The sequence below is a fragment of the Brachionichthys hirsutus genome, unplaced genomic scaffold, assembly GCF_040956055.1.
Source record: "Brachionichthys hirsutus isolate HB-005 unplaced genomic scaffold, CSIRO-AGI_Bhir_v1 contig_916, whole genome shotgun sequence".
Lineage (NCBI taxonomy): Eukaryota > Metazoa > Chordata > Actinopteri > Lophiiformes > Brachionichthyidae > Brachionichthys > Brachionichthys hirsutus.
The window spans coordinates 243,230-266,655 of NW_027180327.1; the positions used below are offsets into that span (position 1 = coordinate 243,230).

Genomic DNA, 23,426 nt, shown 5'->3' on the forward strand with positions numbered 1-23,426 from the left:
GCGCTGCAGCAGTGGCAGCAGTTGCTGTTGCAAGAGGGAGGGAGTTGGACTGGCAGGAGAAAATTAAAATACCTTCTTTTCATTTTTGTCGTCCATAGGTATGCGTGCCGTACCCGGGATCCCTTCTCCTAGTAAAAAGCCCAGCCTTGTCATCAGTTCCTGAGTAGCAGGGGAGGAGGAGCTTGGTTGTTTCTCAGCTTGCGGCTCTAGAGAGGAAAGAGAGAGAGAGAGAGAGAGAAATTCTCAACGTTAGCATGCAGATTCACTCCCTCCGCTGGATGGCCCACACAGGGACACGATGCCTGCCCTGCCCTCTCCAGCTCTGCTCTAAAATGCACTCTTGCTGCTGGTGATGTGGTGCAGATGCAGAGAGGGAGAGGGAAGAAGAGCGAGGGAGTGAAAGTGAGTGAGTGTGGCGGGGGCTACGGTGTGTGTGTGTGTGTGTGTAAGAAAGAATGCAAGGTTTTCTAATAGTCTGATTATATTTGAATGTCCCTCATTGTTAAAGCAGCAGAGACAATTCGTGTCCTGCAACGTTCCTCAAGTGCCAGTTCCAGAGCTTTCTGGTTGTTTACTGCTCTCACTCATAGAGCCTCTGAATATCAATGAGTGGACATGAGTCTTTCTCCGACACAGCTTAAACCATCTGCAGTCTTCTCTGCCAAGACTGAATACTTAGTTAGAGTGCAATTTCAGGCTTGAGCTGCCATCAACAAGGCAGGGACCACTTGAAATGTTTTTTTTCTTCCTGTTAATACATATTAACATTTGAGACTCTAAGCACAAACATCTACCTGTGCTGAAACTATTAAAAAGATCTGTACCATGCAACTCTCATGTGAATATGATAAATTAATAAAGGTTGAATTCCTGAGTATAAACAGAGTGAGGAGACATAGTAAGAGAGAGAGAGAGACAGATGTCCAAGGCACTGAACAAAAGCTTATTATATAGCTCTCTGCTCAGCAACTGCCCTAATCTCTCCTTCATTTTCTCCTTTACCCTGCTCCTTTCACAGCTATTAATAATAAAAGCCAATCTGATTAAATGCAGTGTCCAAGTCCGGCACCACAATGTACTGCCAAGACCCCATAAGGTCAAACTCAATCCATTCGTCCCACGCACATATACATCCTTGAAATCCAAAAGCCCATTAACAGATAACGCGTTCTCTTCGTTGTGAATATAAATATATTCATTAGAAATGAAATTCATTTATTGAAAATGCTGTGTAACATCCAACACTGAAGATTAAACTGGAGGACACTTGAACATGCTTAAAAAGTGCTGTTGGTGAAAACATCCAATTCATTATATCAAAAGCAATCAATGTGCACTGGTCTTCATCCCGCCCTCAACAACTTCCTAATCCTTCATAACACCATTCCTACCCTGTCACATTTTTTCCTTACAGATTTGACTGCCATCATGAATATGTCTCATAATGCCACTTTTCTGGTTTTATTAGCGCTGCCAATGAGAGTCAGATGCTGTTCAGTGATCAAACACTTTGGTTTCTCTGTCTATCAGAAAGGAATCTGGTTCTGATGAAACTTCTTGTCAGGGTGGATCTCAGGCCAAGGAAGGGTTGATTAAATGTTCATGCATGGCATGAATCACTTTATTGGGTTAGCTTAATTTCTGAATTTTGGGTTCATTCATTCATTCATTCATTCATTTGATAGGGACAGTGCACATTAATGAACATCGATACAGCATAATCTAATAGATATAAATATGCCGGATTTTAGCAAATATGCTAATTTACACCCGCAGTCCGCAGGGTTGGAGTATAATTCATATAAAAAGGGGACAGTTGGGCCTCGTGCGCTGTATTTTTCAAGATGAGAAGAATTAATCACTCTAGAACTAATTTGTAACACGTTTGACACTTTTATTAAGTGGCCCTGCAGTCAGAGGGACGTCTGTCTACGGCTGAGTAATAAACTGAATATGCATCAAAAGTGACATCCAGAACCTCTCACAATTTAATACTGCTCATGTTGATTTATACTCTAATCTTCATGCCTCTTCATTCAGTCCAAATCAAAGCGCAGCACAGGATCACACCAGCACAAACACACTGGCAACAAATAGTGCTCAACCAGAGGACCTCGCATCTAAAAATAAATAAATAAAAAGCAGCATCTATATTCTATGGGTCCTTCTTGACAATGACGGACCAAACAGACCCTGTAGAAAAAAATATTTCATGACAAGGTCATATCACTTGTTTGGAAAATCACTTAAAAATTACTAACACTGTCAATTAAATAAGCATAACAAATAAATAACAAATTTACAGTATCATGACAGCATAATAACGTGGGCCGATTTACGACCGAAATCCCTCGGAACCAATTGTGGTCGTAAGTCGACGAGCCCCTGTATGCACGTCTCTCACCCATCTGTAAAATATGAGCATATAATATGTATCGTATGTTCATATCACTCTTATAGCATGACCAACAGTATTTGTTTGTACACTTTACTCTATGTATATTCTAATTCTGTATATTCGCATAAGGCATGAATTAAGAACCCTCTGTATAACCAGAAGTGATGGGGGGCTGATCAGTATGCAGTGATGTGTAGGGGCAGGGGGCAGAGTTCAGTAAGGAGATAGCTGTGGGGAAAAATACTGTTCCTCAGTCTGGTGGTCCTGGATCAGAGGCTCCTGAAGTGTCTGCCGGAGGGCAAGAGTGCAAACAGTTTATGGGTAAGGTGGGATGAGCCCTCGAGGATGCTGTGGGCTTGGCGCAGACAGCGTTTCCTCTGGATGTCCTCAATGGCTGGAAAAGGAGTTGGACAGTTTTCACCACCTGCTGGAGCATCTTACAGCCCATAGCAGAGCAGTTCCCATACCAGACAGTGACACAGCTGGTCAGGATGCTCTCATTTGCGTAGCCATAGATGTTCGTCTATGGGCTCAGTACACAGCTCTGTGGTACACCTGTGTTGAGTCTAATAATGCTTGAGCAGGTGCGTTCCTGACCTAACATGCTGCTACATAATCCAATGGCAGTGTGTGTGTGTGTGTGTGTGGGGGGGGGGGGGGGTCTGTAGATCAGAAAGTATATAATCTGATGACAATGGGGGGGCGGGGGGGTCTGTAGATCAGAAAGTACATAATCCAATGGCAGTGTGGAGGTGACAGTGTTTAATGCTGATCTGAAGTCAATAAACAGCATCCGTGCTGATCTGAAGGCGGTGTTGCGCGCCTTTAGCAGGACCTCCTTGTTCATCCATGGCTTCTGATTTGGGTATGTGGTGATCTGTTTCTATGTTGTAACACTGTCAGTAGTGGTTCTGATATGGTCCAGCACAGAAGAAGTGTAGGTGTCGATGTCCTTGTGAGTGCCGCGGGTAGCCTGAGACGCAACCATGCATTGTCCGTCCCTGCTGGGTACACCTTGATGGTTGTCACATCATGGAGCCCTAATAGACTTTAAATTGACATGGAACATCTGAACTATAAAATATTTTAAATATTCTCAAAATATTTTGTAGGTGATTACAGAACTACGTAAACTATGCAGGATTCACTTGGTGGTTTATTTAGCTGTTTTGGGGTTGGTAATGACCCAAAGCCACCATAAAAGTGTAGAAACATGGGAAAAGTGAGTTTTTCATAATATGTCTCCTTTAAAGGTCCCATATTATGAAGTACAGAAACAATTTTGGAAGAAATATATCTTACTGTGATGTCACAGTAAGAGACCATGCAGAAGATATGTGTGCATGTGCACTCAAGTTTCGGGTTTGTTTTCAGAGGCTTTTCTGACAGAGCTTTTTGAGACAGAAAAGAGGGACGCTGTCCTGCAGCATCTGTTTGCTATTTTGACCGGCACAGATATTTCATATAAGTGTCTGGGAACTGCATTAATTTGTGGAAAAAGAGTATAATATGTAATCTTTAAAATAAAAATGTTATAAGTGGTTGTTACCAGAACAGCTACCCCTCAATAGGAAGCTCTATTCTTTAATCTTTGGATAACCACAGCTCCTATATTGATCTGACAATAATTTAAGATTTATTGAGCAGCCATTGCGTTCATAAAATTAGTAAAATATTTGTTTAAAAACATCTGAAATCCTCTTAAGGGTAAACAAATGAGAAAGAACCATGATAGTAACACCAAGTACTGTCTACAGACAATGAACTGGGTAGTGAATACTGCCAGAAAATGCTAAACCGTGATGCTGCAATCAAGAGTTTTATTACTGTACACCTCACCCATTGTGCAGAAAAAGCATGACGTGATCCAGGGAGCTTTGTATAAACCGAGGTCATACAAGAAATGATAAAACTGGCACGTATTCTATCCCCATGTAGCCACTGTGTCCCTGGTCTATGTTCTCTAATTCTTCTAACAAACCAGATTATTCCATTAAAAACTAATGACACATCATAGCAATAATCCCAGGGCAAAGGACAACAATGTTGCAACGCATATTTAATCTATAGTCATTCTATAATATATCAAGTATTTTCTAATCCATACCAAAGCAGAAAAACACATTACAACAGCAAGGAATAGGGTACAGCATAGGATGCCAGCTCATCAAAAAACTGATACAAACACAAGGAACATATTTGTTACCAATCACCACCAAACGTTCACTTCTTTTGATTCGGGGAGGAAGCCAGAGAAAACTGCAGACCAGGAGGAGATCATGTCCAACTCCATTTTGAACTTTTTCACAAACCAAACACTTTCCTGCCGAGAGGCAACAACACGAACCACTAAACCACACTAAAAAGTCAGATAATAGAATTGATCAAGCACTAGCTGAGTCTTATTTCTCTTCATGAGGTCTCTGAAAAAGCAAATAAAAAAGGTTTCTGAAGGCGTCTGTCTGAAGCTGCAACATTAGGCCAAATGACAAGGAGCCATTTTACTGCATGGAGTTGGAATACAATAATGCGTCACATGAACAGCACAGCACTTTAAGAAGTAAGAACTAATAATTCCAAGTTAGCTGCTTCCTGGAAAAACCAGAGTGACTATATGACAGTCAAGTTATATTAACTCGAAAGGCTCCACAGATTTACCAATAATGAGCTGAAGTACATTCTGTGCAGGATCACTGGATTCTGACAGACCCACTGCAGCACAAGCACTTATAACAAAATTCAGATTGAATTATAACTTTGCATGAACTTCAGTTATCTATTTAATCAGCACTGCAATTGTGAGGAGTGTACGGGCAACTTGATTGAGCATTGGCTAACGCTAACCTGATGGATAAAAGCCTTTAGGCATGGAGTCTTAATTGGAAGATGGAGCATAGAGAGGAAAAACTAAAAAGCTTTGAGGAAATCCAAACCCAATAAATGGTCAGTGAGATCTTTGGGAAGGATCTAGAACACACTGAAGGTAACAGTTTAAGCCTTTAAGGTGAAGGGAAGTGGGCTTGGTTGGCTCTTATCTATTATCTTTAATTTTTCCTGGGGATAAAGCACCATCCAGAAGTGAAGCATAAATCAGAAGTTTGCAGGGACACTAATAATTACTCCAACTGAATAATCTTTTTGTAAACCATCAACTGCCAATAACTTTATCGATTCCTTAAGTTGTTTTCAGACATTTGCTGCTCCCACTTCATTAAATGTAAAGAGTTTCTTTGTTTGGATCATTTGTGATAATAAACAATTTGGTTTTGGGACTATTTGTCGAGTAAAATAAGAATTCAAAGAAATTTTGATGAGCATCTATCATGAAGTTTGACTCTTTTTTTTTAAACAGTAATTGTGAAAACTTCATCGGAGTAATTAATAATGAAAATAATCATAAATTTATTCTCTATTAGCTACTCTTCGTGATTCATTTATCCAGTTTATTAAGTGGATCCGTCAGAATGGTTTTCACGTAGCGTTATAATGTTCTAAGGGCAACACAAGCTCGAAGCCTTTTTGTGTCTTACTACAAAATTATGATTTAGTGTTTTAATTATTACTCTAACAACCATTATTTATGATACTATGACAGGCACGATGGAACTGTGGCAGTTGCGTTAAGCATTATGTATTCATGCGGAAGACAGGCATGAAGTAAAAATGGGTCTTTGTACAACATCGTTGTATGCTATCCTTAAGATATAAAAAAGGGATGCAGCTGGAACCACTTTTGGTTATTCCAGTAACCATACAGTAAATAGAGGCAAAAACAAAACAACATCATTATCTACTGGCCTGAGGAGGTTTAAGAGCAGGTGTGAAATAAAGACGAATTAAGAGTAAAGGAAGAAGAGTGGAGCAGAAGAGCCGTGGAGGAGGAGGAGGGTGAACCTCATGAACAGACTGGCTCCACAGAGCTGTCTTGGCTCTCTCCCTGCAGAGAAAACAATCCAGCCGGTGCTCATTAGCAGCTGGAGTTTCATTACCACAACAGTGGAGTGTGTTTTAATGAACCCTCAATGAGAACATGCATCCTGCTTCCCCTGTTAGTTCCAAGGTATGAGGTGATGTGTCCCTCTAAAGCACGATGAACATTCTTATTTCACATTTCAATTCATAACCACAATGTCTTTTGCTGGACACAGATGGAGTGTCCAATGAGACATCACAGCAAACTGAGGTGAAACTGTTAATAACACAATATTAAGAAAAAAGAGATCCAGAGTGGGGACGACAAGGTAAACACTCACTTTGAATGGGATCTTAGCTTGACACCATACTCTGCTGCTTGTTTTTCTACATGCATATGGATGGATATTCATCATCCATTTTAACTACAAAAGCACCCAGAGCGCAAACCTCCGCTAAGCAGCTCATTCCCCTCTTAATCGGATTTGCACCACCCACATGGTGATCTGGATCGTCATCAAAAGGTTATAAATTGTTCTTATTATAATAATGCATTGGGTTTATATAGCACTTTTCTGGACACTCAAAGATGCCAGATGCTTTGTATTGTGCATTATTGCACTTGGTGGTGGTGAAGCTACTATCGTACCAAAGTGCACCACCCTGGGCCACCACCCTGGGGCACCCTGGGGCACACTGACAGAAGTGAGGCTACGCCATTGGCCCTCCTGACCACCACCGACATTCACTCGCTCGCTCACTACATTCACACAGGCAACGTCGGTGAAGTGTCTTGCCCAAGGACACAATAGTGTACACATGTGCCGGAGCCGGGAATCGAACCACCAACCTCTCAATCATAGGACGTCCCGCTCAACCACCGTCGCCCCTCGGTACTTGGTATCTTTATACACCAACCATGAAAAGTAAAAGTGAATCAGAGTTAATGTGTATTTTTAAACTCATCCTTTGAATCGGTAAAAGGGGCTTTCAATGTTAAAATGTAATATTTTTCCTGCCCTCATTCTGGACCAGATCCAGAAGACATTTTAAACGATAGAGCAGATCAGACCCCTTTGAATGTGATTTTTGGAGAGTAAATTGAATTTATATTTTACAAGAAATAATTTGTTTTTTAAAAAGCTCCATTATAAATGAATGGAAAAATCCAGATACCTATCTGAATGTATCAAGACGTGTATCCGGATCACTATCAAAATTTAATGACCTAAATTAGACCAAGACCCATCTTCAGATTTTTTTTACATCAAGATCTACCCAGTAGTTTTTCCATAATCCTGCTAACAATCAGGAGAAGATGACCAAAGCTTTCAGTCATTTTAAACGCATCTCTCCATCAGAATCTAAAAAATACGAGGAAGCATCCAGACAGCAGTCACATCAAGGACGTGGTTACGACGTAGCTGCAGCCTGTCAGAACTGTGACTTTGAGACTTGGCATTAGCTTACTTCTGTTTGATGGCATCAGGACAGACAATCGTACAGCTAAACACAGCATTAACAGAACAGAGTCTGTGTTCGGTTGGATGTTAAGACTTTATTGACCATGTTTTGTTTTCTGAAATGACTCTTTATGAATCTAAATATGGCTGTAGCTACAAATGTTCTCACTGTGTGCTCCCAAACTACACACAGAGCCATGAATTGAACAAACGTCACATATTTAAACTTGTAATGCATGTACAAGAAATAACAATAAAAGGTCAGATTACTACCAGCACAATCACAACAGACTAGACAAAACAATACTGCAGCCAGATTTAACTGGTGAGACTTCAGTTGGCCCACAGCTTCAGTACATGAAGAAACAGGTGTTGGGTGCTGAGGCCAAGGTCCCACTGCAGTTGTAAAAGGGATGTAAGAGGGAGACATAATTGTATGAGAGGACTGGAGCTGATCTTAAGGCTGATTGATAGAGACAGAGCTCTGACCACAGCTGAAACGATCTTGACAAGCAGACCGTTGGTCGCCCGTCGCAGATGACTTCTGCAGGCAAACACTCGTACCCAAACAAACAAAACAATATGGGAAACACAGATAAAATGAAGCCACAAATGTGCAAGTAGCTTTCTCATCGTTCCTCATTGGCAGACTGACATTGCAGCACTGCAGGTCAAATACATGCCGGCAGCCTATTCTGCCCGTCCACAACAGACAGCTCTGCCAGTATAACTCAGAAGCATAACAATCGAATGCAATAAAACTTGGCATACAGTGTAATCATATCTGAGAACAGTGATAATGAAACACTAACAAAGCTAATAATGTCTGACAATGATTAAAGTAATACGACAAAGTTGTAATATTGGTGCGTTGTTTCAAGACATCCTGGTGATTCATTGTTCAGCACAACACTCACCAAAAAGCTCATTCACATCTCCTGAGAACTCATTTTATTTGGGGTCGGAATGTCACTACTTCTCATGCTGTGAAATTTCCAAAGGATTTTCTGACTCAAATTCTTCCAGCATCGTATCAACATATTGATGCTGACCTTGTTAGACAAGCTCCAATGTCACAGAACCATCCAACTCTGTCTCAGACGGCAAAAAATCTGCACCGTTTATCTTCTTCGAAGTAGCAGAAAACAGCCTGAAAGAAGCTTTACTGGGAAGGGGGGGGGAAACATAGGTGTGCAGCATGTGACACAAATTGATCTATGCAGCAGGAATACATCAATTCAACTCCAAAATTTGGAATCATCTTCACAAACTAGAGCCGAGCAATTTTATCGATTCTACGATATATATAGATATATTTTGATTCCCCAGATAATATCGATTTTTTTTTAGCTGCGAGTATCAATGCATTAAGCCCCATTCATCCCCCCCCCCGTCCCGCACTTTGCAGGAAGAGCAATTAGGTCTGCCCACCGCTAGTGTTGCTGTAGAGCATTTCTAGCAAGTTAACCAGAACCTACGTCTTTCTCTTCCGGTTAGAGCGGAGCAATTCATCAGAATGGCGGAGAGTATAAATCCAGCGCCTGCAGATGTATGGGAGCATTTCGGGTTTATTAGTGTATCGCCACAGCCCTAATATAAACACACAAAGTCAATAATAATAACGCATTGGATTTATAGAGCACTTTTCTTTAGAAACTCAAAGCGCTCAATATTGTGCATTATTCATTCAGTCCCTACTTGGTGGAGGTGAAGCTACAGGGGCAGACTTACAGAAACGAGCCTGCCAATTTGTGCCATCGGCCCTCCTGACCACCACCGACATTCACTCGCTCACTACATTCACAAGTCACTGTTAGATTGCCTCGAATAACAGAAGAGGCAGCAATAGCATCTGTAATTTCCTGTATACCAGCACTTCGATCAGAAGCTTCAGCAGCAGCTTAATTAATTAATCACTGCATAGATTAATAACGGTCCACTCCTGTTTTCTTTGTCTTCTCGTTCTGTGCTGTTGTCTCTCTTTAAAGCTGTCCGGTTGTGGGAATTGTCCTTCGGTTTCGGTTCGGTTAGTTCTTAAAGAGTTTCGTCTCGGTTTCGGTTTCATTGAGTAACACATTTATTAATGACTCTCAACCTGTGAAAAACGTGTAACATAACAAACAACAAACTAGGATAGGTGCTCGGGCCTAAGTATATTAATTCAACAAAAAATCATAAAAACAAAAGTGACTTATCCTTAGTTAGGCAGAAACATTTTTTTGTACAGCTCATAAGATTAGCTTTCTAATCGTGCCAGCTCACCAGCTGTCATGGGATAACATTTATCTGCCGTCCGTTGTCCGACGGTAGCCGGGTGCCAGCTGAACGTCTGCCACACCCTCCTGCCTTGGTATGCAATGGTCAGCACACTGAGTTCCTACTGTCTGCATGTGAGGCGTGTAGAATTAGAGAGTACTACTCTAGTATTTTATTTAAGATAATGCATCCTAAATCGCCGCTTAAGCATGCGGGAAGAATTTAAGGCTTCTCTGCTCTGCTGGAAATCAAAGCAGACCACTTAGTGAAACATCACCCAATACACAAACATACGCCCAAAACAGCACAGAGTTAACAGGAATAAGCAGCAGCATCACCGAGAGCACACCTCATAAACCATGGAGACATGAACACACACCTGTCCAGTTATGAAGAAATATAAGGTCCATCAAACAAACCCAGCGCTTCAGTGAGCCGATCTTCACACAGCAAACAAACTGGCTCCTTTGTAATCTTAACACACACTTAAAAATAAACACAGCACAATCGTGTGTTTGCATTAGAGAACACATGCTTAAGCTTGTTTACAACACTCATACTACCCCTAACGTCAAATTAAAAAGACCTTTCCCTGACCTTATACTACAAATGGAGCCAGAAAACCTGGTCACAGTCTGAGAGGAAAGTTGTGAATGACAGCTAACAGGTCTAACCGGTGCCAATCTCACCAAAGAAACAAGCACACACTCACAAATGAAAAGCAAAACTCACCATGGTGTGAAGATTCCTTGTTGTCGGCCACCTTCCTCAGCGCTGAAACGATGGCATCAGAAGGAACGCGCGGACTCTCCACATATTTGGGTTTCCTGATCGGACCTGATAGCAGGAACCAAAGACACGGGGAGAATGAGATAGAGACAGAGTGTGCCAGACAGAGAGAGAGAGAGAGAGGGAGGAATGAATGCAAAAGAGGAAAGAATGGGAGAAAGAGAGAGAGAGAGGGAGAGACAGAGTTCTTGCTGGATTAACGTGTTCCAGATGGGAATAGAGATGAGATGCAGTGGTGTCTTAGTTGGACAAGCTTGGATGCACTGTGTAGCTCACAAAAAGTCTCTCTCTCTCTCTCTTTCTCACACACACACACACACACACACACACTGACCAGGCAGTAAATGCAGCTAGCCATCTTGTGGAACATAAACAATAGCAGGAAACCACAACAATTACCCTCCTCATAAACTTTCAAATGAGTCTTCACATGCGCCCGTATAGAACAAATCAATGACACTATAACCTCAAGGAAACGTTCACAGCTAAAGGCAGATCGATGATCTATATGACAGAGGTTTGTTTTAATTGAGGAGTCGAGCCTCTGCTGCTTCACACCGTGACGGAATTAGAAAATTCCACAGCTCCACACAGAATGTTTTCTCACTGTGCCAGACTTAAAGATAAACCACTGACCTCCCCGCTTCACTTCTACCTACTCGTTCAACTGCAGACCTTGTTTTACAACAGTCACAATATTTGCAACATGCAAAAAAATATATATGCATGTTGTATTTAAAATATTCTGTACGCTCAGCTTTTTAATGCACCTTAAATAGAAATTATCATTCGAATGGAAATGTTCCTCTGAGTGGTAGTAAAGGCGTACTAATCTTTTCTCAGAGTGGTACTATAATTGTTTATATATGCAGGAGATCCAGCGCAGACACTAGACTAAATACTGAGCCAAGAAGCAAAGCAACAGTAAATCCATGGAAACAGCACCAGCATGTCTCCCCTTGTACTATCTTCATGCTACACCGACCCTGACCTAATATAACCCAATCTAAACCTGCTTCCTTTAATCAGATGAGTGTGCACTATGTGGAACTTTAGTCACAACATAGAAATCTGAGTGATCAGGGATAGCAAATTCCTGTTCCAACACTCGACAGCTAGCCCCACCTGCAAAGAAAGCACCATCGCCATGTTCAGATCAAATACTCTACAAACCACAGCTGGCAACAGACACTAACACTGAAGGTTACAGTATGTGTGCGTGTGTGTGTTGGGGGAGGGGGAGAGGGGTCTTTGTGAGGGGAAATTGTCTGGAAGTATCACTGTAACAAACGAAGCATGAGAGTCTAAGTCAGCTTGATGCACAGTGCCATCTATGGATACGCAACTTAAAATGCATTAGTGAGGAAGGAAGTGATACCTGAGCAGAGCTTTGCCTGAAGCACGAATCTGTGATATACAAGCAGTAAAAACAAAACATTACTAACAACTCTAGGTCTAAAAGTATTCAGATTAGGTCATAAAAAGTTGTCCCTCACAGGAGCAGCAAGCAGTGGCTGTTATATAGAGGAGAAATAATTACGATGCGTCTTTCAAAGCACCATGATCTTACAACTGGATTTCCAATATGGTAGGTGAGGTCTCAGCCTCAAGAGGATTGATCCGGTGAAGAATTTGCAGGAGCACTCCAGGTCAACCGTTACTTGAGCAGACAAAACCAAAGAGTGTGTCGTGAAAGCCGCCGTTCATCCGGACAGTCAGGCGAAGCCCATTAAGCAGGAGTCACACTGCTCCAATTAAAAAGGCTACAGAAAAGCAGAGGCCGTGTGTGAGCCACATTTAGTTCAGGTAAATATCTTGGACCAAATGCTGACTGCCAAATATGTTCTGTTGAGTGCATTTCATTCTTTTTTAAACACTGGGGGCATAGCTGGAGTAACTAAAGCCATATGCTTATTATTGGGTTTACACAAGGTGCCAAGAGGAACCCCAACTTGTGAAACAACAAACATATGGCTGCTTTTCAAGAGTATATTTTGGCCACATCAGATGGCTGAATGAACAGGTTAAAGATCCTCCATCAAAACTCTAACATCTGAGCAGCAGCACATGGCAAAGCATGTACGGGTCCTTTCCACTGAAAATCTAATCTCAAGATTTAACAGGGTGTCATTACCGCTTTGCCCTTTTAGATGCAAGCACTGATGGATGAGCCATTCTGGTTTATAACAGGCATGGAAAGGTCTCAGAAATGGAAGTGTCAGAAAAATGACCCTTGAAGGACAATGAGAGACAGAAGCAGACGTTAAATGTTCTTTTACTTTCATGTAAATGAGTGTAAACCTGTTTAGACTTGTTTTAGAAGAATTATCACCCGGCTATAAGCGTCATCGGCCCATTCTATCTCGGAGCCAGACGCAATTAAAAGTCATTAAGGTGCAGTATTGTGAATATACCCCATTCAGTGAGGACAAGAGAACATTCTCACTATGATACACTCAAAAAACAGGCAAGAGGTAATCAGAACAAGGACAAGCAAGACTACTGACTCAGAAGTATTCTGACAGACTGGCCACGAACAAAAAACGTAAAAACAAGAAGGCTCTTGTTTTCTGAATTAATGTTTAATATATTTAAGGTGCACTGTGGTAAAAGCTATGATGGCTGACCAGTGTTGATAAGTTTACTCAAGTGTCTACACAAAACAATTAGTGATTATGTTGTTCTGATTAAACTTATATTTGAAAGACAGATCTATTTACTTTCCCTTTATCTGTATCGTTCCAAAAGGATCAAGTCACAAGGGGAGTGAGCATTAAAAAAAGAGGTACATATGAATCATTATTAAATAGATGGCATATCTAATAAAATATCTATCATATCAAATATGTGACAAGAATAGCAAGAAAACAGAAGGTGGGTGGATTATATTAAAAAAAAGATTTTAATGAAAGCCAATGTTATCGTCGGGGTAACGCAGCCACATGTGCTGTGATTCCAGAGGACTCCTTGCTCCCCATCATTCACTCGTCCATAATGTCAGTGAAAGAGAGAGCTGTTGATAGTGAGGAAGTGATCAAAGTTTTCCCAACATTCTTGACGATGGACTCTGACTTCTTCACATTTCAACATGTGAATAAGTCATTGTGGCCTCTTTGTGCAGCAACGAGAATAAAATAAATCCCACAACAGCTCTCCTTATGTTCGAAAATGTCATACTAAATGTCATAAAATAATGAATTCCGACCCCACCCCCCCAAAAAAAGATGGGCGGGATTATACTGTGTGCTGGACGTTAAACGCAGCCAACAGTGTTATTAATTGTACATCTGAGACACAGCTTGAGTTAAAATTGGTTCCTCTACGGCTGAGAAACAGACATGCTGCCCCGTGAACTTAAGTACAAATGCACATTTGAGACGTCCTCCCTCTTCGCAGTGCCACTGTCCTCTCCTGTACTGCATTGTGACACAAGGGGAGACTCGTCACGTGTTCAACAGTTCATGTTTAATAGTCATGCTTAATCTCATACATGCGGTTTCACAAACTCAGATGAATTATGAATTGGTCTCCACTGCAGACAGTCATACATTTTCAAAAGAAAACAACTGCCCAAGCAATGTAAAGAAATGTAGCGGTAATTAACGAACAATTAAGTACGAAGCACAACTATATCACAGGAGCATCCAGAATCTACTGACTGGCGGTACATTTGGTCTCTTAGGCAGCAAGTGAATTGGGATTCCACTGCAGATGAAAAGGCGGCTTGCATGTGATAAGGACCTAAAGCTGGAGTGTAGTGAAGTGTAGCAGAGTGAGCTAGAGAGAGCTTCTCACCGAGTGCTCATCAGAGGAACCTTTGAAAGGGTTCCTGCAGCATTGCAAGGTCTTTTATAGGCTGAGCTCTCAGACTGGCATCAATATTCCCTCAGGGCTGTCTGGTTGCTGTCAAAACCACAGAGTTGAATTCAGGATCGAGTTCACCTGAAGTGTGCTACAACTAGCTTTGAAAACAGCTCATACAGAGCTCTAAAATTAATGACATTTATTTAGCATTGAAGAAGACGATGTAGATTTCTGGCTGACGGACATCCTCTAAAATACAGGATATTATAATATAATATGGCATCATTTCAATCAATAATTAATTTGGCAAGAATAATAAACACTACAGAGGAGAAGGGGGTTTATGATCACTTTGAGAAATAATTTTCTGTTTAAGGGCTTTAGTTTATGAACGTACACTTCCTGAAGCTTTTAAAGCTTTTAATGACTTGCCTAAAACTATAAGGCGTAGTTACGCAAATTATTTTACCATTTTTAAATTACACGATATCTGCAAGGGTATCAGCCTCTGCCCCTCAAACAACAGAGATATAGCACTTAATAATCATGATTTAGGAAAAGCTGTATGCTTTGTCTCAGACCCGGCACAAAGATGATAAACACAGGGTCAACATCATGCTTGAATAACTGATGTCGACTTTCAGGTCTGCTGGGTTTATCAGTAGCTTTATCAATCAGCTTCTATGTTACCGCAAAGGAAACCCAACTGAAATCACTTTAAGACACACAATGGTCTCAGTTAAAATGATGCACTGCCCATGGAAGCAATAATATAATATCAATTGCTGCTCAATGATCCCTTGTAGGCAGACATTGACACAAAGCATTTAGTCATCTATAGGAAGGTCACCATCTAATGTACACACATTTACAGCACCTTTGTAAACAGTTCTCATTCAACAGATGCCTTTAATCCCACAGTGGCACAGTTACCTACGACAGCCAGAGGAGGTCACTGTGGAGATAATTAGGAGAATGTGCAAGAGGATTTTAGGGAAATTATAAAATCTGAAAAACACCTGAAAGCTTCATCCCTCGCATTACAAGCCATCAACTAGCCACTGAAAAACAGAAATGGAGTTTCTAAATGCTTGATCTGTGAAGTGTACTGGTTGGAGATGGGTTCATTAGGGCAGCCTGCAGCAGTAGATGGCCTCAAGGGTGCCTGTAAACTATAAAGACTATAGCGGAGGTGCTGCTCAACACATGTCAGGGTGCTGTGTTTCATGGTTAAGATCTGGGATTAGTGGATCAAAGCGCTGGCACTCAACGCCACCAGGACTCTGCGGTTAATGCATCCGTCTCACTCCTAATGAACTCAATGCTGCTCTGGTGTCCCCTGTGAAGCTTTCAAGAGAAAAGCCTCTAAATAAGAGCCTTCCACGCGGCAATGTGTGTGGAAATGAAGGCAAGCCACAAAATACTTTCTTAATCTGTGAAACAACTTCACCTCAAATACATTGGTGACAGCTGGATGAAAATGAGAATAAATGGAAGTGTCAAAGAATGCACGGAGGAATGTATTGTATAAATGGGAAAATGAGGTTGGTGATAATTTAAAGCGTTAACACAAATAGTCGAAAAAAAGAGTCAAAAACAATAAGTAAAAATTAAAACCTACTGACTCCTAGTTTGTTTTTATTAAAATGCTTAAATATTTCTTTATAAGTTCACAAAGTTGCGTTTTTAGCTTCATAAGCCATTTAAATTATTTTTATTTAATCCCTTGTTGTCTCTGTACTGTAAAAAGCTTGTTTCTCGTCAATTCAAAATTGGTGTTTGAGATGTGGTTTTTGTTTTGGTTGGGAAGCAACACGCAAGAGGTTTCCATGATGTATTTAGAATGCAAAATGTAACAACAGTTGGACAAAAAAATGCTTTAAAAACAACTAAAAGCAGGTCAAATGTATCCTTCTAGGCAATACATAGCTCATTAAAATCTGTCTGTTTTATTTTTTAGCATGACGCATCCCAAACTCAACCTTTTTGTGTAGTGTTTGTGTAGACTGTATATATTGTATTTACTGCCATGTCACTTTGGAATTCCGTGACATTATTTGTTAAAAACATGGTTATCACATCTGTTTGCAGGGCGCAGTTGAGATCAATAACACTTATTTTACATTTTACACGAGAGTGTAAGGTAACTATGTTCATAATATTGGCCTGGGTTGGAAAAAGCATTAGAGGATTTAGACATCATGGCTTTGGTTTGACTGGACTAGTCAAGAAGGGATACATGAGCACTATCAATTTCATTGGAAGATGTTCACTTCGTCAGGAATAATCTTTCTTTCTTTGGCTCAGCAAGAAGACAATACTCAGCGTTTTGGCCCACGTTGTTTTCGTCGCTGAACTGAGACATTTCCTGCAGTATGTGTTTATTAACTGGAAGTGTCAACTCTCCCCCCATGGAGTTTCACAGTTACCTGTGAGGAGGGAAGAAGAGAGTCTGCAAACCCTCCCCCAACATACCCTTCCTGCTTGTCCTCAACATTCTAACTCATCAGACCATTTTTTAAACCACTTTTTCCACACCTCTGAGCATGGCAACTGGGAATATGGCTTTAATGAGTTTCCCCCCTCCCCTCTCCCCCCTCCCCTCTTCCCAGGGCCCTTTTCACCTTCACAAACCCGTCTTCTCTCTCTGTCTGTCTCTAGTCCCTCCTCCTTTCATGTCTACAAATGTACATTTCATCAGCACTCCCTTTGATGCGCTTCAAATGGTCATTACACTTCCTGTAGTATCACATACATTGTTTGATGATTCACTTTAACTTGAATGGGAGGTGTGCAAATTAAACTTGACTTGGCTCTTCTAAACAATTTGCGCTTTGTTTTTTAGAAGAGAAAAAAAGTAATATCAGAATCAGAATACTTTTATATTCTTGGAACTTATTTGCTATTTGCCATTATGCATCCAGCGTTCTGTTGAAATATGCATAATGTAATACAACTTTAGACTCACAAGTCCATTATTGCATTTAAATTTAAATTATGTATGCATAGAAAGTCAGGTGAAATATTAAAGCCAACACAATCCTTTCTTAATCTGCACCTGAAATCAGAACATAGCCTTCAACTTTGAAACGCATCCTAAATAAAATCCTAAAACTGGACTTGAACAGCAAAATGATCATTTCGGACACAGATGTGTGCTTAAACAAACGAGTATGTAGTTAGGATTAAACCAGCCGACCCCCTTTTCCATCAACTCCTTTACACTAAACAGATCAAAGCAGGAAACACTCTAAACAAAGGCTGGGAAGTCCACAGATGAGTGCCACATGTGAGTGGGCCACACTGACAACTTAAAAGATGTCTTTCCTTTTTGCCTGCGTGCAAAGCATCCGGTTGAAACAAGTTCAGCTACAAAGGTATCCCCTGCTTTGAAGCACCCCACAGCTGCTGACAGCCACGTTTCCAACATGGTGGATGGAGGGAGTCGGGGAGGACTGAAAATTAGATCCAGCATAAACACACACCCATTACCAAAGCGTAAACACACTGTGCAATTGGTAAAAGCTCTCCATCTATGTAGGGTGATCTGGAGGGTACACAGACAGCGCATACCTCATGTCCCAATTTATGAATCCTATTATAGCAATGCCATAGCCTTGTGCAGCATCTGATTGGCTTGTTATGACGATGGTGTTTCTCATGTAGCCCCTCATGTAGACGCAAGTCCTAATCGGATCAATATTTTTAGGGACCATGAACACAGTGCATCCGATCATAATTTTACTCCGAACTCTGATCGGATTAAAGACATTTTGTCCATGTAAACGCAGCCAGTGAGAAAGAAAGGTGGGATCCTACTGCATCTTTTACATTCAACCGTAATAAAGTAATAAAGAGGTGCATTCGAGATTCTCCCTTCATTTCAATAACATTGAATGAAAATGAGACCTCTAAAGTGAACTAGCATAGAACTTTAATGCGTTGTGAATACAAAAATTAAGGACATAAAGTTGTCCACTTCTCTATGTTCTTCAGTGTCTGTACAAATTTGTTATGTCTTGCATGCTACAGCTCCACTGTCCCAAAACATTTCCACTTACTACTTACCATTACTACTTCATACCACTGTTTTTGATAAGATAAGATAATTACTCCGCATAATTTGACCTAATATATCGTAGACCAAGTTAGAAAGCTACAATGTTTAACATTGAGAGAATCTAAGAAAGGAACCTGTTGACAGGCGAAATAACTGAAATTAAGCTGAAAGCGACAAATAAAGCTCCATTTATGTGACAAAATTAGTCACAGTATATTCACATTTTGTCTTGGGAAATTGTGTAATATGTATGATACAGAGCAAAAGTCTATGTCTGACTGTATTTTAAACAATGCTAAAACATCAGGAACCAAAAGCAAATCTCAAAGTCAAACAAATAATACCTGGTGATCTCTTGCTTGAGCGCAAGGGCATCATATAAGACTGTCGTGGGAGGAGAGGTGAGGAGGGGAGCGACATGGACACTCCCTTGTTGAGGCTTAATCTGAAAACATCATCCGACACGTTTGTGTGACCGCTGCCAGGCCCCTGGAGATGGGGGTTTCCACCGGATGGTAATCTTCTATGGGCACTGTGGCTGTGGACATCAGCTGTTGAGAGAAAAAAAGCTAGTTGAATGTTTAACAAATAGCTACACTGTTACTTCAAGTCTACAACAGCTACACCCACATCTTGCAGTAAAGCCAGAGCCTGGAAAGAACACACTGATTGGATTTACAGTCTAAATTTCAACCCAGCAGTCTTTGTGAGGCAACTAGCCACCATATCACCGAATAAAAGCAAGTTAATAATTTATCCTCCAGCTTTTAATCCTATTAAAACCAAATTGCTCCCATCATCCAACTTTGGAAATATCTCACAAATACAAATACGTGTGAAAGAGAAATGTACAACACACTAATCAGTTTCTGCATTTGAGCACAAAACAATAATTGAAAGACGCTCAGCTGAAAAAAGAGAGTGTGGAGAAAGCACAAATGTTGTTCTGAAGCAAATCAACATCTTCAAATTAGACCACACAGTTCACAAATAAGCATGTTCTTTCTTGTTGTCATTTTCAAGACAAGGACCTTTTGAGAGGATTTGCATGTGTTCTGTATTCAGACAAGGTTTCAGATGTACAGATCAGATTTTAATCACATTTTAACTGCCCTATCTGGTTTAGTAACCTGAGAGAACCCTTCATAATAATAATAATAATAATACCATCTAGAAAAGCACTCAGAGAGTGCAGACCTCTGCTGAGCAGCTCATTCCCTCTCATAATGGTGATCTGGATAATCACCAAAAGGTTATAAATTGTTCTTGCTATGTTTATACACCAACCATGACAAGTAAAAGTGAATCGGGCTTGACGTGTATTTTTAGCAGATTTGTATTCCAATTGGGTTTTAAATGTTAAAATGTAATGTTTTTTTCCTAACGTTATTCTGGATCTGAACCAGATTAAATTTGGTGGCAACATAGAGGCCCCCACCCTACATGACTGTGTGAAATTCTATAAATATTGGTCAATGAACAAAGATATTGACAAACTAATTTTGAAGCGCCATTGACTGCAATGTTACTGTAAATTTCAAACTGATCCATAAACCAGGATCTCTTCTGGTTCATCACTAAAAATTGACAATCTGTTCCTGTTAACATTCCAAACATTTCCTGAAAATGTTATCAAAATCCATCCAGGACCTTTTGAGTCATCTTGCTGACAGACGGATGGACATGACGGACAAACAAACCAAAGCCGGCAATTTCATAACCTCCTCAGCGGCGGTAATAATAATAATAGCAGCCCATATTGTCTGAAGGTATGGCTGGTACATAGTGGTACTATGGTACACAGGCAGGTGACGCGGGGTTGCCTATAAATCTGCTTACATAGTGGGGATAATGCTGGATTAGTGGTTTATTTGATCTATTAATGCAATGTCTGCCAGGTTTGCAAACACTCCCTTGTCTGACACTGCCTCTACTCAATGTTACAGTATTTGGTAAACCCCTCCTACATTCCAACATCCACCTGGAGGCTGTGATTCCCCGCTAAAATAACATTTACTGTCATAATTTCTCTCCACTTTGTTGTGTGTGTCCCACAAACGTTGATGAGGAGCCTTACAGTTACCAAACATGAGCTCAGATTGTACAACGTATGCATAAACTGTGTCAGCTGGCTGACCGACACATGATTAGAAGACTTCAGATTGCTTTGCATGCGAGAGAAGTTTGTTGAGTTTGTGGGGCATGCATTCTATCAGAGGGTTTTAGTGACAGAATTTAACTCAAGGATGTAAGTTATAATTAGGCAGTCAAGATACAGATAATAAAATAATAAAAAGGCTTCTGCAGGTCTTCATGATATCACGGTCACTACAATAAAGACAGACTGGCCTGCTAGGAAGAATGCCAGCCATGATTATCTTCACAGGTTGCTAGGGACACAAACAAATACAAAGAGTTGGGAAGAGACCTGGATCCTTAGATAAAAAGCGCCACATGATGTGTATTTAAACCCAGGGTCAGGGGCTCATGAGTATTTCTCATGCCACCAGAGCACATGAGAAGGACTTCAGTTAATGGAAGAATAAAGCTGTGTCATTGACCACTGGGGTAAGATAACATTGAATTCCCAAAGCACCGAAGCTGGCAAATGTTGCCCATTCCTAAATTCTAAGCAAGAACTCCCCTCTATCAACTAGGATATGCCCGACAGCATATGGATGAGTAATAATTAGCACATAATAGACACCTATATTTTATATTGTCTGTAGACAAACCTGAATCTGATCTAGATATTCCCAATGTTTTTTCTGTCTCACCTACGGAGACACTGCAAACCTCAAACCCTGAATGAGAAAAACACATTTCGTTTTTACAAGAATCCATCCAGCATGGAAAAACCATTTTAAATATAAGAGCCAGCTCTGGCAAAGTACCGGTAATCTATTCTGTGGCATCAAAGTTGCCCACTCATCATAGCCACAAATGTAAATGTATGAATTATCAACCTCAAGAAGCTTGTAATGCCTAACTAGTTATACAGGCCATACGTCAACAGACCCAGTTAAATCAGAACTGCAGATGTGATGAACCACAGTAATGACAATTAGCCTTCATTCTGTTTTTCAAGACTGTGACTGACTGCCTCACAAGACTGCCAAGACAGCAGATTAGCCCCGACGCCTATCTGCAGCCAGAGGTTTGTAAAAGGCTCATCTACCACTATTAGCATCTGCTTCACTCCTCACGGAAACAAGTGTTGTTGTGATGCTGGTCTAACTGGAAACAGAAGAGTGTCATTTTTTTCCATGACTCTGTGACACAAAGCTTTTTTTGTGCTGCTTTTAAACTTGAAGAATAATTTCAGAGAGAAGAATCGAAACGGTTGACATGACACCTCTAACTTTAGACTTGTAAATGGCCCAAAGGTCATTCAGCAAAGGTCAGAATCTGTAGTCCAGTGACTCCAGTATGACCCACTACATCCACATTAATATTAACACTTTAAAGGGTCCTTAGGAAAATACAAACAACTCGATAGTCGAGCAACTTGGTTTTCAGCCAATCACAATGCAGGTTAAATTAAGGACGTCCTGATCAGGTTTTTTTTTATTATTGTTTTAAAATCAGTCATTTGATTTTGAACCAATACCGATACAGATACTTAGTGGTCCCAATCCGATACTTCAATAATAAATTTTAAAAACTTAAAGAAGAGTGAAATAAAGGATACAGGATGTCCCTTATTTTTTATTTTAATCATCTTATTTCAATCAACATTTAACTCTTAAACAGAGCACTTCTGTGGCGTAGCTTGAACATTCAAGTAATACATTAAATAAATGTTTCACTTCGGACTTGGTGCAACAGGAAATATTAAATACAAATATTTAAAATAAAATGAACAGCACCTCAATCACAAGGCTTTTGTCATCAACTTCGAAATAATTCCACACCGCAGACATACTCACGCGACGAGCTTCACGCTGCTTCAGTGTTTTGCACCGGTTGACGGCTTTCAACCAATAATGTCACAGTAAGTGTCGTGATGAAATGCATGACTAGAGTTTATCCTAGCATTTCAACTGCTATTTCCATATCAACACTGTGTTTTGGCATCAGTCTGAACCAAGCAGTATTAAAAATGGATTGAAATTAACACCTGGCACCAGCTAAATGTGGGTGATTTTGTGCAGTACTAGGTTTGGTAGATTTGAGACATTGCTTAACAAAGATTGATTTTCAAGTCTGCATTTTTCACTCAAATACTGTAAAAAGAAGACACCAGAAAAGAAAAAAATCAAAGCAAAACAACGCAACATTACTTGTTCTTTCTTGCCCTAATGATGTGTTCTTCCTTGCAACAAATAGATCACACATGTAGTTCAGGTCCATGCATTGAAAATGTTTGTATGGAAAAAAAGCCATCCTTCCAGATCCTAAGCTTTAACCAAAACTGTCTTCTCTGTACTGTAGAGTTTGGTAAATGCAGTTTTTGCTGTTGCTTATAATTTTGCTGCAGTGACATTACAGTACTGAAAATGTTATCGTTTGAAATAAGATATCCTCTTGCTGGAATATTGTATGTGTTATATTGTATGTATATTTTTGACAGTAAATTACAGACTGGTGTTTAAAGAAAAAGAGCGGCTGTGTCTGTTATGCCCCCCCTCCCTGCTACAGCGGATGGTGGACATAATATACCAAGAAATATGAAATGGACAGTGGCAGCCAAATTAAAAGGGGTCTAGCATTAATCAAGAACAAGAACAATGTCTGAAACAGA

General features: G+C 40.4%; 1 protein-coding gene across 1 annotated transcript in view; it reads right to left on the minus strand.

The window, feature by feature from the left end:
• The window catches only part of LOC137912835 (protein TANC1-like), an 87,317-nt gene that overhangs the window by 50,632 nt on the left and 13,259 nt on the right, over positions 1-23,426 (minus strand). Inside the window, exons 2-4 of the mRNA XM_068756966.1 lie at positions 19,027-19,233; positions 10,762-10,866; positions 73-206 (exon numbers count right to left, since the gene is read on the minus strand). Of these exons, the coding sequence (XP_068613067.1) occupies positions 73-206; positions 10,762-10,866; positions 19,027-19,233 (446 nt within the window). The remainder of the gene's footprint in view (positions 1-72; positions 207-10,761; positions 10,867-19,026; positions 19,234-23,426) is intronic.